Source organism: Symphalangus syndactylus, chromosome 6 (genome assembly GCF_028878055.3).
Source record: "Symphalangus syndactylus isolate Jambi chromosome 6, NHGRI_mSymSyn1-v2.1_pri, whole genome shotgun sequence".
Classification (NCBI taxonomy): Eukaryota; Metazoa; Chordata; class Mammalia; order Primates; family Hylobatidae; genus Symphalangus; species Symphalangus syndactylus.
The window spans coordinates 30166195-30178399 of NC_072428.2; the positions used below are offsets into that span (position 1 = coordinate 30166195).

The window sequence follows — 12205 nt, forward strand, 5'->3', positions numbered from 1 at the left end:
CACTATTACCAAGAGGCCAATACTCTCTATGAATGACCACATTTAGTATTATGCAACTTTCTTTTGCTATCCTCAAGATATATCATACATGTAATCTTTTGTTTAATATCCTCTTGCATAGCTTTCCTGGTTCTCTGTATCTTCATTTTGCTAAAACACATCATATCTCTAATTATCAATAACTTATCAGTTAAATAGTACACACAGGGCATAAATCACGTTGGCCTTGTTCAGCATCAAATCTCTAAAGCTTAACCCAGTGTGGCACAGAAGAGGTGCTAAATAAATATATTACAACAAATTGTAGTAATTTACAACACAAGATACAGATAAGCTAATATAGCATATGATAAAGATTATGATAGAGTGACCAACGATACACCTGTGCCAAAGAAAGCCTCACAGATGAGACAACGTTCGAGAGAAATTTTGAAGAAAAGGAAAGTTTTCTAAGAGAAGAGGCAAAAGGAGAAAATATTTCTTATATTACCAAACTACAAATAGCCACATGTCTTGATATAAATTGGTTTAAGCAAATAAACTGAACTAAATTTTAATGAGCTCCTAGTTCAGGTTAGCTTCAGGCAGAGCCTGATTTATGCTCCAACATTACAGGAAAAGCAATCTCTTGGCTCTGTTTCCTTTGGGTTTTCTTCATTTTCAGGATCCCCAGGTCATCTTCGACAATACCAGGCTCTCTCCTCATGACTGCGTCAAGTCTCAGTTCGAAGCCTCATAGTCTTTCCAAGCCCAGAAAGTAAGTCCAGAATTACCAACTAAAGCCTTAAAGTTCACTCTGATTGGATAAACTTAAGCTCCCTTCTAAATCAATAACATACTGTATGGTCATAAATTAGTCAGGCTAAGTCCCAGACACTGTGGTTTTATTCACTAACATTACAATTGAGAAAGAGACAAAGAAAGGTTTCTTAAAACAAAACAAAACAAAACAAAAAAACGTGGCCACTGTTTCCATAAGGAAGACAATGAGCACTGATGTAGTTATATGCTGCAACTGCCAAGGTAGGCCTTATGTATTTTATCCTAAAACCATCCACTGAAGAAAATAAGTTTCCTCATACTAAGGAAGATAAAAATCCATGGGCATTTGCCCGTTAAGTAACCTGAAAACACAGAAGAAAAGGATAGTCACTAATATCAACAACTTACATAGCCAGTTTCTCAGAGTGTAAAAGAATCTTTGGCCCAGTTCCTAACCAGATGGTTAAATATGACATATCTCGGTGGTTATACAAGTATAAATTTATGCCTGTGTCCCATCCCTGCATGAAATCACAAACAGGAACATAAAAGACCCACATGAATTCTGCCCTGAAATAGAACTGAATCAGACGGGCTTGGCCAATCTGAGACCCCTGGAGGAGTTTCTGTAAACAGCCAAAGATTAAGCATCTCCTCCTCCCCCTACAAATTAAATAAAATTTTCTCTTTAGTGGGAGGAAGAAAAAAGTAAAATGTTGCCTTAGGGACCCATTAAATTTCTATATAAGGCTCAGTTTCCATCTATTTTAGCTGCAAAAGGATATGGAGTCAGGAACCTTGAGAGCAGAGGTCAAGGCCACAGTTTGTTAGATTTCCGTAAATGATGAATGACTGCTTGGCTGCGGGTGCAGATTAATGTTACCAGGCCTTGAAAAGGAAAAAAAAAAAAAAAAGTGGAAACCTAAAATTGATCTCCCACAAATAGTAAGATAACTATCAAGGCTACTGGCCAATGCTATTAATTAGCATTTGAGGCTTGCTTTTCTATCCACATTTGACTTAACCTCCCACTACTTTAGAACATGCATCTTTTCTATGAGCCAGGTAGATCTTGCTGCCATCCACCAAAACTGGAAATTCATTATCACATCTATCACTGAGAACTCTTACTGTTGCAAGTGACAGAAGTGTCAACTCAAATTAGGCATAAACATTAAGGAGCTTACTGGCTCAATGATAAGCCAGTAAGTTGGAAATCTGCATGGAAGGCAGAATGGCTTCAGGCACAGTTTAAATATGGGGCACAAACTATGTCAACAACTTCCATAGCCACAGGATATCCCTTGGAAAAGGGATAACTTTCCAAGAGAACATTAGAATATTCATACTGGAAAGAAAGGTATGTATGCAGGGATGGCAAAAAGTAAACTGACAGACACACGAATGAATGCTTTATGATAACATGCTCTTTGTTCTTGTCATTTCATTCTCCAGGAATGACCTCCTCCTTTCTTTTTAAAAGTCTGTCTTTCTTTATAATTTCTTTCCTTTTCTATCTTCTTGGGACCATATTTATCTATTCTACCAAAAGGCCAGAACACTTCTACTTTATCGTTTATTTTTCCTTCAGCATACACCATAATGAATAGCTACCTCATTTCTCCCTTAAATGATGATTCCCGAGTTACAAACAGCTCATGGGTGCTGCAAGAGGTAAACTCAAAAGTCCGTAGCATGGAAGATGGAAAAAATTTCCACTTCGAAACAGGTAATACAGAGTGACAATTTCCAGGCTATGAATTTAATTCATTTCCTGGATATGAATTTAATCCAAATTCCAGGAAATGAATTTAATTAATTCATTCTGTGACTCAGGTACAACATTAACATTTTAATTTGATTTCCAGAACCATCCTAAATCCCCTAGTCCTCCCTAACCCATGCATCTTACGGTGGAGAGGGAATACTGCTCCCACCCACCACTTGCCTTGCTGGAACTGGGTGATTGGAGGATGTGCTCATTCACCATCATTTTTGATGGCTCTCAAAACCTGAGTAAAATCTTCAGCATTGAAGAGACTGGAGTCATGGAGAAGGCACAGGGGCTCCACAGGTGGGCTTGAGTGAGATGTCACGGGGGCAGAGGATGCAAAAGAAAAATGTTATGTTCATTAGGGAAAAGAAGCCTAAGAAAAATGTTATATTCCTTAGGGAAAAGAAGCCTAATGTGGATGAGGATTAAAACAGTGGCCAAGGCAGGGCTCAGAATAGTGTTCATTAGAAAGAAGCAGTAGGGGAAGGCTGACAAGAATAAAGAGGTAGTATGACTTAGGACCATGGAGTAAACCCTGGAAGAAACTTTTCTAAAGCTTATGTTTTAGGAGATGAAAGTCTGAAATTAAACTATATTAGGCCAGGTGCGGTGGCTCATGCCTTTAATCCAAGCTCTTTGAGAGGCTGAGGTGCGAGGATCACAAGGTCATGAGATCGAGACCATCCTGGCTAACATGGTGAAACCCCATCTCTACTAAAAATACAACAAAACTTAGCCAGGCATGGTGGCACGTGCCCGTAGTCCTAGCTACTCAAGAGGCTGAGGCAGGGGAATCGCTTGAACCTGGGAGGTGGAGGTTGCAATGAGCCAAGATTGTTGTCTGTATTGCGAACCTTCCTCATGCAGGATCTTTTTTGTTTTCTGTTGTCTTCTCCTTCTTTGTAACCATCTACTGCGTAAGATCCTGATACTGACTTCTATAGGGTGAGATGAGAGTATGAAGATAAGGTAGAAATAATGACTCTTAATTATTGCTGGACACCCATGGATGAGGATGAGCCAGGGCATGCCAGTGATTCCTGGAATAATGTTGTTACCAGTTTAGGCAGTGTGCTTACACATATACACTGTTATGCATGTGTGTGTGTCAAAGCACATAGTATATATGGCTACTCTGTAAGTACTAATGTAATGAGTGAATGTCTTCTCTAATATTAACTAAAAGTAGGGGCTATGTTTTATTCTTCTCTTAATTTTTTATGCTTGTACAATGTCTTGCATTTTGGTAGGTCCTACATTATACTGTTGACTCACAAATAGTGAACATTTTATACACCGAAACTTTCACTAATTCTTATTCTGCTCACCTTTTTTGGTGATGAAATTGCCAATTTCAATTCAAATCTATGTGACTGTGTATGTATTTTATGAAGTTAATAAAGCTCTATTTTGTTTTAATGAATCTTATGAAGAATACATATGAAAGTATATGAAGGAATTTTTGAGAATAGGTTTATTTTATTTTCAAAGCAAAACAAGATGAAAAAACGTACAAGCTCTCTGTGGTCATCCTTGTGTTCACTAGAAATTGTAAAATATGTAGTATTTGTTTGTGGAAGCCACTATTTCCAAAACCCACTACTTGGCTCTACCGTAGAATTAACTACTTCTGTAAATGCTTTTGCTTTGAGACATGGCTTCATGATGGCCTTGAAAATGGAGCATGAAATCTGAAATTTCACTAGCTAGAGTCAGTTATTCAGTGGAAAGGAAGAACTATAAAATGCTGAGTTGTGCTTATCTACTATGGAATTAGATAAGAATTATGAAGAAAACATCTGAAGGACAAATAGAAAAAGATAATTTATTTAATGTTAGAGGAAAATAAAGAAATGATGAGATGGGGATCCTTATATTACTAAAGATGGTTAGACTGACTCCCAGATCTTTGTATTTTTTGCAGTTAACTCAATTCACTCTCGAGAGCATTTCTTTGGTCTAAAAGTCATGTAGCTGCAGGAATTAACTAGAAAACTCAGGGTAATATGAGTATTTGTTAGACTTTTTTGGGTTTTCAGATTCAATATGTATCTCTTGTCCTTATAGCAATTCATATGAATGGCCCAGGAATTTGGAGGTTGAGAAGTCACAAGAGAGTAAGATAAATAGGCAGAACAATGGAAAAAAAGAAATGGGGCAACATCTCACCCATTAAATGTGTATTCTAGGCCCCTTCTCTGTACAAGGTATTTTTCACACATTTTTAAATTCCACAGTCAACTCTACAAAGTAGGTGTCTCACTGAAGATAGACAGAGAAATTTTAAATAACTTGCACAAGTTCTAAAATCTCCTGTGTCTGAGTTACATTCATAGTTATTCTATGTCAAAGTCCAAGTCACATCTTATATTATGTAATGATGACCCTTGGGAGTAAGAAGACACATAAGGGTATAACAATTCAGGATATAGAGAATTATAGGCTGACCTTTATATCTAATTATCTGAGTGACCTGAGACAAGCCACTCTTTTGGCCTCACTGGCATATTCTCATATAAAAGAAGCTTATAAATCTAGCTCTGTCCATCTACAACTAAGTCACTTTGGTCTAGATAATGTATGATTGTTACTCTCTCTGTTTCCTCCTTTAATGCATTATTCATAATTCAAAGAAGGCATCTCATTTCTAAAGGCTACATTAACTCTTAATGATGAAAGCAGGAAGTCTTTTTTTCTGGCTCCTTTTTGTCCAGAGTGGGAACAAAATAGAGAAATTTAATTTTTGGTACATACATAACCTCATTTTCCTTTTCCAATTTCCACTGAAGTAAAGTAAAATTTCCAGCCACTTTACAAGAACTCCTGATATCTTCAGAACACTGTTGCATGTTGCTAATACTTAAAGCTAACACAGCCACACTGAATTGAAGGCAAATTACTGACCTCATTAAGACCGTGGAGATGCCACTGTCATCATCAGGCATCAACACCCAAGCAGCCAACAGAAACCAAGGTACTCGTGCAGCCAACACCTTTCTGTTTTCTTTCCGTTGCCTCACATACATTCTTTTAGAAATACTTCTATTGGTAGAAAAACAGGAATGCCCACAAACATCTATAGGCCGAAAGGAGTTTTTCTTTGCAATCTGACGTTTTATCAGAATGCAATTGGAATGTTTGTAACACAAAGAAAGAATAAATGCTCGAGGTGAGAGATACTCTCTTTACTATGATGTGATTATTATGCATTGTATGTCTGTATCAAAATATGTTGTGTACCCCCATAAATATATATACATGGCTGGACACGGTGGCTCACACTTGTAATCCCAGCACTTTGGGAGGCCAAGGTGGGTGGATTACCTGAGGTCAGGAGTTCGAGACCAGCTTGACCAACATGGTGAAATCCCACCTCTACTAAAAATGCAAAAAATTAGCCAGGTGTGGTGGCATGAGCCTGATGAACATGGAGAAACCTCGTTTCTACTAAAAATACAAAATTAGCCCGATGTAGTGGCCCATGGCTGTAATCCCAGCTACTCAGGAGGCTGAGGCAGGAGAATTGCTTGGACCCGGGAGGCAGAGATTGCAGTGAGCTGAGATCATGACATTGCACTCCAGCCCGGGCAACAAGAGTGAAACTCCATCTCAAATAATAAATAAATATATAATACACACACACACACACACACACACACACCCCACACTATGTACCCACAATGATGAAAAATTTAAAAAATTAGAATTATGACATTTGTTTCACTTCCTACCAAGTCCTTCTTTAATGTTAAAATGAATACAATTACTCATCAGTAACATAAATCTCCTGCGCTGTGTGATATATATTTTATACACACTGTCAGACATTCCTGGAGATAACTGTGTGTCAGTTTGGGAAGCTCAGTTTGTACTACATAGGATTTTGCAATTTGCCTCATATAAATTGTGAGCTTCAGCACGTGGTTAATCATCACCTTCTGGAAAAGCATTATAATAAGTCATCTCACCTCCATAGTGTATTTTGAATAATAGTTAGCATATGCTAGATATTAGTTGCAGGCATTGTGCTAAATGGTTTTTGACATTATATCACTTAATGTTCTTAAATACTCCATGAGGTAGGGATTTTTACACCCTTAATATATATGAGGAATCAGAAACACAGAGTGATTCATTTAACTTTCTGAAGTCATGCAATTAGTAGCAGAGCAAACTCTGAATACTAGTCTGACTCTAGAGTCCAGGTAATTACTTCTCTGCTTCAAAGTTTACACAATAAAAATTTTAATTTAGATGGGAATCCTGAATTACCTGATAGGTTGCATTCCAAGGTAGGCAACTTCTACTTCTGTCTCAACCAGTATTCAACTATTATATGTAGCTCAGAAAAGTACAAAAATAAACGACATAGACTTTTGCATTTATTTATGAATTGTAAAAAAATGAGAATATCATATATCAGATTATCATTATAGCTTATACTTTCTGCTCATACTGAAGGAAGAACTTTCTGGATAGAATTTTCAGAGACTATAAACAAGTATATTTGCTTTTGAGATCTCAAATTATAGACTAGGAAAAAAGTAAAGGGCAATCAAAATTAAAGCTGAAACACGAGAATGTGGAAGTAAGATACAAACATGGACAATACAGATAGTTTATTGGTCATCTAAAGATACGCAAAATTGGGCCGGGTGTGGCTGCTGACGCCTGTAATCCCAGCACTTTGGGAGGCTGAGGCGGGCGGCACCTGAGGTCAGGAGTTTGAGATCAGCATGACTAACACGGAGAAACCCCGTCTCTAGTAAAAATACAAAAATTAGCCGGGGTGTGGTGGTGCATGCCTGTAATCCCAGCTACTCTGGAGGCTGAGGCAGGATAATCACTTGAACCCGGGAGGCGGAGGTTGCCGTGAGCCGAGATGGCGCCATTGCACTCCAGCCTCGGCAACAACAGCGAGACTCCATCTCAAAAAAAAAAAAAAAAAAAAAAAAAAAAAAAGATAGGCAAAATCCCACTATCAATAATAGCAGCCTTTGCGGGGTGAGGGGCAAGGGGAGGGAGAGCATTAGGACAAATACCTAATGCATGCGGGGCTTAAAACCTAGATGACATGTTGATGGGTGCAGCAAACCACCATGGCACATATATAACTATGTAACAAACCTGCATGTCCTGCACATGTATCCAGAACTTAAAGTATAATTAAAAAAGACATTTATACTTTAGTTACTGATTACTTATTTTTAATTACATCAATCTCTGGAACACAAAGAGGCAATTTCCATCATTGGACTATTTCTAAACTTAATTTTCAAGTAATACTGGAGAGAAAAAAGAACAGTAAGATTAGAGACAGAGAACAGATTAAAAACTCTCCAATTCACTCTCTCTTGGCTGCCCTGCTCCCCCTCACCCATACACACTTACTGTATGTGTGACTTTAATCCAATTACATTACTTCTTTGAGCTTTGGATTCTCCTTCTAATGCATGGAGTTTAAGATGAATCAATACTACCTTATAGATTATTTTGTGAGAATGATCGAGATTCTGTATTATGAGATACCTAATAGTTACTACATAAATGAAAGGTATAAACGCTGTTTTTGATAACAGTGGAACTCTTCCTTTTAGACATATGTTGTCAAATTTCTATGAACGAAACTTCATCAGTTATATTTTATTTTCCTCTGCTAGGAATATGTGTACATGAATGTTGAGAACATACTGCCACACCACTGAGATTAAAAAAGGAGACCTCTCTTCTACTTTGGCTATCACCTCATTTTCATGTACACACCCCTACCCCAATCCCAATGCTAAGCCTACAATAAATACATTATGAATGAATAAATAAAACTTGACTCTATTAAAAATATGGTAAAAATCCTAGCATACAAAATAGATTCTGGAAAGTTCAATGTTCCATAAAGTTTCAAATGATGACAAATCTCATATTGTTACTATCCTGAATGATGATATCAGGCGGCAAATTGTGTGATAATTTCCACACAGTATCTTTGAAAATCTAATGCAGTACATATATAACTTGACTTAAATAAACATACCTTATGGCAGAAAACTCATTGAAAAAGTGTACAATGATGTATTATTTGGTTACTTATTTAATCATAATTTTTATATGTGTATCATGCATAAGCCACAAACAATTAGGTAGTGACACTTATCTTCAAGAAGCATAGTCTAATAAAAGTCATTGGAATACTATATAGTTATAATAGAAATTGACATGTAAACATTTTCATATATAGGACAAATACCTACAGATGTTCAGCAACAGGAAAAAAAATCCCTTCACACAGAGATATGACCATATGCATTTCAGAAAAAGACAGCATTTGATTTCAACAACATCATAATAAATGGAGGCAGAGGAAAATAATTATTGAAGGTTATTTTGAAAGAATATTATGATCAGTGATTAAAGAGTGTAAAGTATACTTGCAGAATATGTGTAGGTTCAATGAGGCTTGAAAAGTTTTGGAAAAAAAACAGAGCTTAAATCATAGAGCACCAGGTTTATAACACAGGTTATACAGAATCATAGAAATAGCGAACAAGGATGGAAATGGGTGAGAGTTGTGCTTCGGGAAAGATTTCCTAGCCATCCATGGGCAGGTTTGTTATGAAAAACCTGGAGAAGGTGAGATCAGTTAGGAGTCGATGCAGGTGTCTGCATTGAGGGAAATGAAGAGAGCGGTGTTTCAGTTTCTCAGCCAGTCAGTCAGTGAGTCAAATATATATGTGTGTGTGTCTGTGTGTGTGTGCGTATGTGTGTATATATATATATGTGTGTGTGTGTGTATATACATATATATGTGTGTGTATATATGTGTATATATATGTGTGAGTGTGTATGTATATATATGTGTGTGTGTATACATACATATGTGTGTATATGTGTGTGTGTGTGTGTGTGTGTGTGTGTGTGTATATATATATATATGTATAGTTTTTTTCTTTTTTGATGAAGTTTCGCTCTTGTTGCCCAGGCTGGCATGCAATGGTGCAAGATCAGCTCACCACAACCTCCATCTCCTGGGTTCAGGCAATTCTCTCCTGTCTCAGCCTCCCGAGTAGCTGGGATTACAGGCATGTGCCACCACACCTGGCTAATTTTATATTTTTAGTAAAGACAGGGTTTATTCATGTTGGTCAGGCTGGTCTCGAAGAGTGAAAATATATTTTCAAGAATGTTTTATTGTGAGACATCCTATTGAGTACAGAGGCTGTCATGGTGAACAGAGAGGTAGAAAAGATAGATATTAACCAATATGCATAATAATCAACACATAAATGCCAGTGCAATAAATGTTAAGGAATATTGAGATAACTTAGGAGTCATAGAAAAATATGGAAGCAAAAAGGAGGAAGCATTTCGAGGGATTTCAACTGAGATGTGTTGAGTTTGAGGCATAGCCAGAATAACAAGGTGGAAGTGTCTTCTAGGCTGTTCATAGTATGCGTCTCTGGAAACGACATTATACCTGCACTATAGATGTGTTGACCAACTGCACAAAGACAGTAGTTGAATCTAATGGAATGGATGTGCTAACTCTGACAGAAATGACTAGAAGACAAAAAAAAAATGGTGAAAAATACATGAATATTTAAACTATCAAGTCTTTTTTTATTAAACTATTTTTCTTTTTTTCTTTTTTATTTTTTTAATTTTATTATTATACTTTAAGTTTTAGGGTACATGTGCCCAAGTCTACTGTAAAAAGCTATGTACATCTGTAAAAAATTTAATTTCCCCACTTCTATGAAATTGTAGGTTCAATATCTAGTAAGTCTCAATTTTAGAAGACAAAATAACAGCATAGAGATTTTTTTCTTAGAGTTGAATGAAAATTTATAAAAGAATGTCTTATCTCCTGTTTACAGAACCCTTATACTGTAAAATAACTCATATAATACATAATAGTCTATGAGCAATAAATCAGAGATTGACTGGGGGTTATATAATAAAGAAGTTTGCCAAAATTCTTAGAAGAATCCTCTTGTTGTGTAATGGAATTTATTATTTCTATAAGATTTTTCATGTGACAAAGATCAGCGTCCAACAATATCCAGAGTTATAATAGCTTTGCTTAACTTTTACATTCCCATTACAACGCCTTCTTTTATAATGAAGGATAAACAAATTATAGTCGTTTTACTTTAGTATAGCATTTAAAATCTTCATCATGCAAACATTTTCTACAAAGCACAATTAATTCACTGTTGACATATAAGAGCTGTTCATTATAAATCAAACCCTCAGGATTTTTTGATGAATGCAAACTATTAGTGTATAGTATTGTTCCCTCAGACCTGCAGAGCAAGAACAAAAACTGTGAGATTCTAAGTAACACTCAAAGGTTTAAAATTATTCTTCACATTTAATTCCATTAACGCTGTCAGCTCATATAGAATCTAAACCAGATCATAAAATAACTAAAATGAATATTCTCTTGTTCTTAATGAGAACATAAATAATATATTATCCTTTATATAATTGTGCATAGGAATGAGAGATAAAAGAGATGAATTAAAATGGCAAGTGTTTTCCTTGCAGTTTATGGTTAAGATTCCTGATTTCATCAGTCATGCCATACAAAACTAAGCCTTGATAGGCCTGAGCATTCAGAGGAACAAAGTCTATTACACACCATTAACATTTTTCTGAGTTTACTGACTTTGTTTTCTGACATTTAATTCTATGCACAAAAACTTCAGCCCTCTATTTTTTATTTCAAAAGTCTATTTATACATTTTGGGAAAAAAATAACTAAAGAAACTAAAATTGGCATCAGCTATACCACCAGAAAATGGATGACATCAACATTTATTTATTACACATCAGACATTAAAGAAGTTCAAACGTAAGTTAAGATACTCATACATATCAATCTAAAGGTTAGCTTACCAGTCGGGACAGAACTGGAGTGCTGAAGTTCCAGTTGACTAGAATCACCAGAGAGTTCAGTCAAACAGGGTAAAGCAAAACCTGAGTTGGAAGCATGTCCATGTCTGAAGCCTTCAGGAGAAAAATTATCCAGTTCAAATTTTAAAACTGACATTGCAAAATTCCCATATAACTATGTAAAGTAGAGTTCACACTATTGAATTCTTTAAAATTAAGGGATAGGAAAAAAATCACAGTATTCTAATCAGTCATAACTATAGGCTTTCCTGTAATTATTTTCACTTGGAAATCCAAAGGAAATAAAACAGGCAGAGCTGACTCTAAGAAGTTTTCTGGGTTAATGCCTTTCCTAGACAATTAACTTCAATAGGATGGATGAATTTTAGAGTCTTTTTTCTTGAAGATATATTTTGCCTTTAAACCACAGCAGCACTTATCCCGTCTCAGAGAGGCTGCGATGAAAAGTAAAATGGGCTAAGCGAAGACATTGGCAAGGCTGCAGAGAGATGCTTTTAGTAAGCTGGTACTAGAAGTTCTCACTCATATTTCTGTATGCAAGAGATCAGCTGGGTGGGGCTAAAGACTGTCAGGGAAAGCAACTTTATTCCACTGGGCAGCTCATCAGAGGAATGTTTTAATTGGAAGGAAGTTAATACTAAAAGATATTTCCTGGATGCAGATTGTGAGACTGTAGCCTACTGCTTATTAAAACATGACTGTGATTGTGGAAATGAAAAGATTTCTTTTTAAATGGTGGTCAAATACAATATACAG

At 36.2% G+C, this 12205-nt stretch overlaps 1 protein-coding gene across 1 annotated transcript in view; it reads right to left on the reverse strand.

The window, feature by feature from the left end:
* Window positions 1-11953, reverse strand: part of ANO3 (anoctamin 3) — a 471431-nt gene extending 459478 nt beyond the window's left edge. Inside the window, exon 1 of the mRNA XM_055282105.1 lies at window positions 11432-11953. Within this exon, the coding sequence (XP_055138080.1) occupies window positions 11432-11585 (154 nt within the window). The 5' untranslated portion in view covers window positions 11586-11953. The remainder of the gene's footprint in view (window positions 1-11431) is intronic.
* Between the last annotated feature and the right edge of the window lie 252 nt (window positions 11954-12205).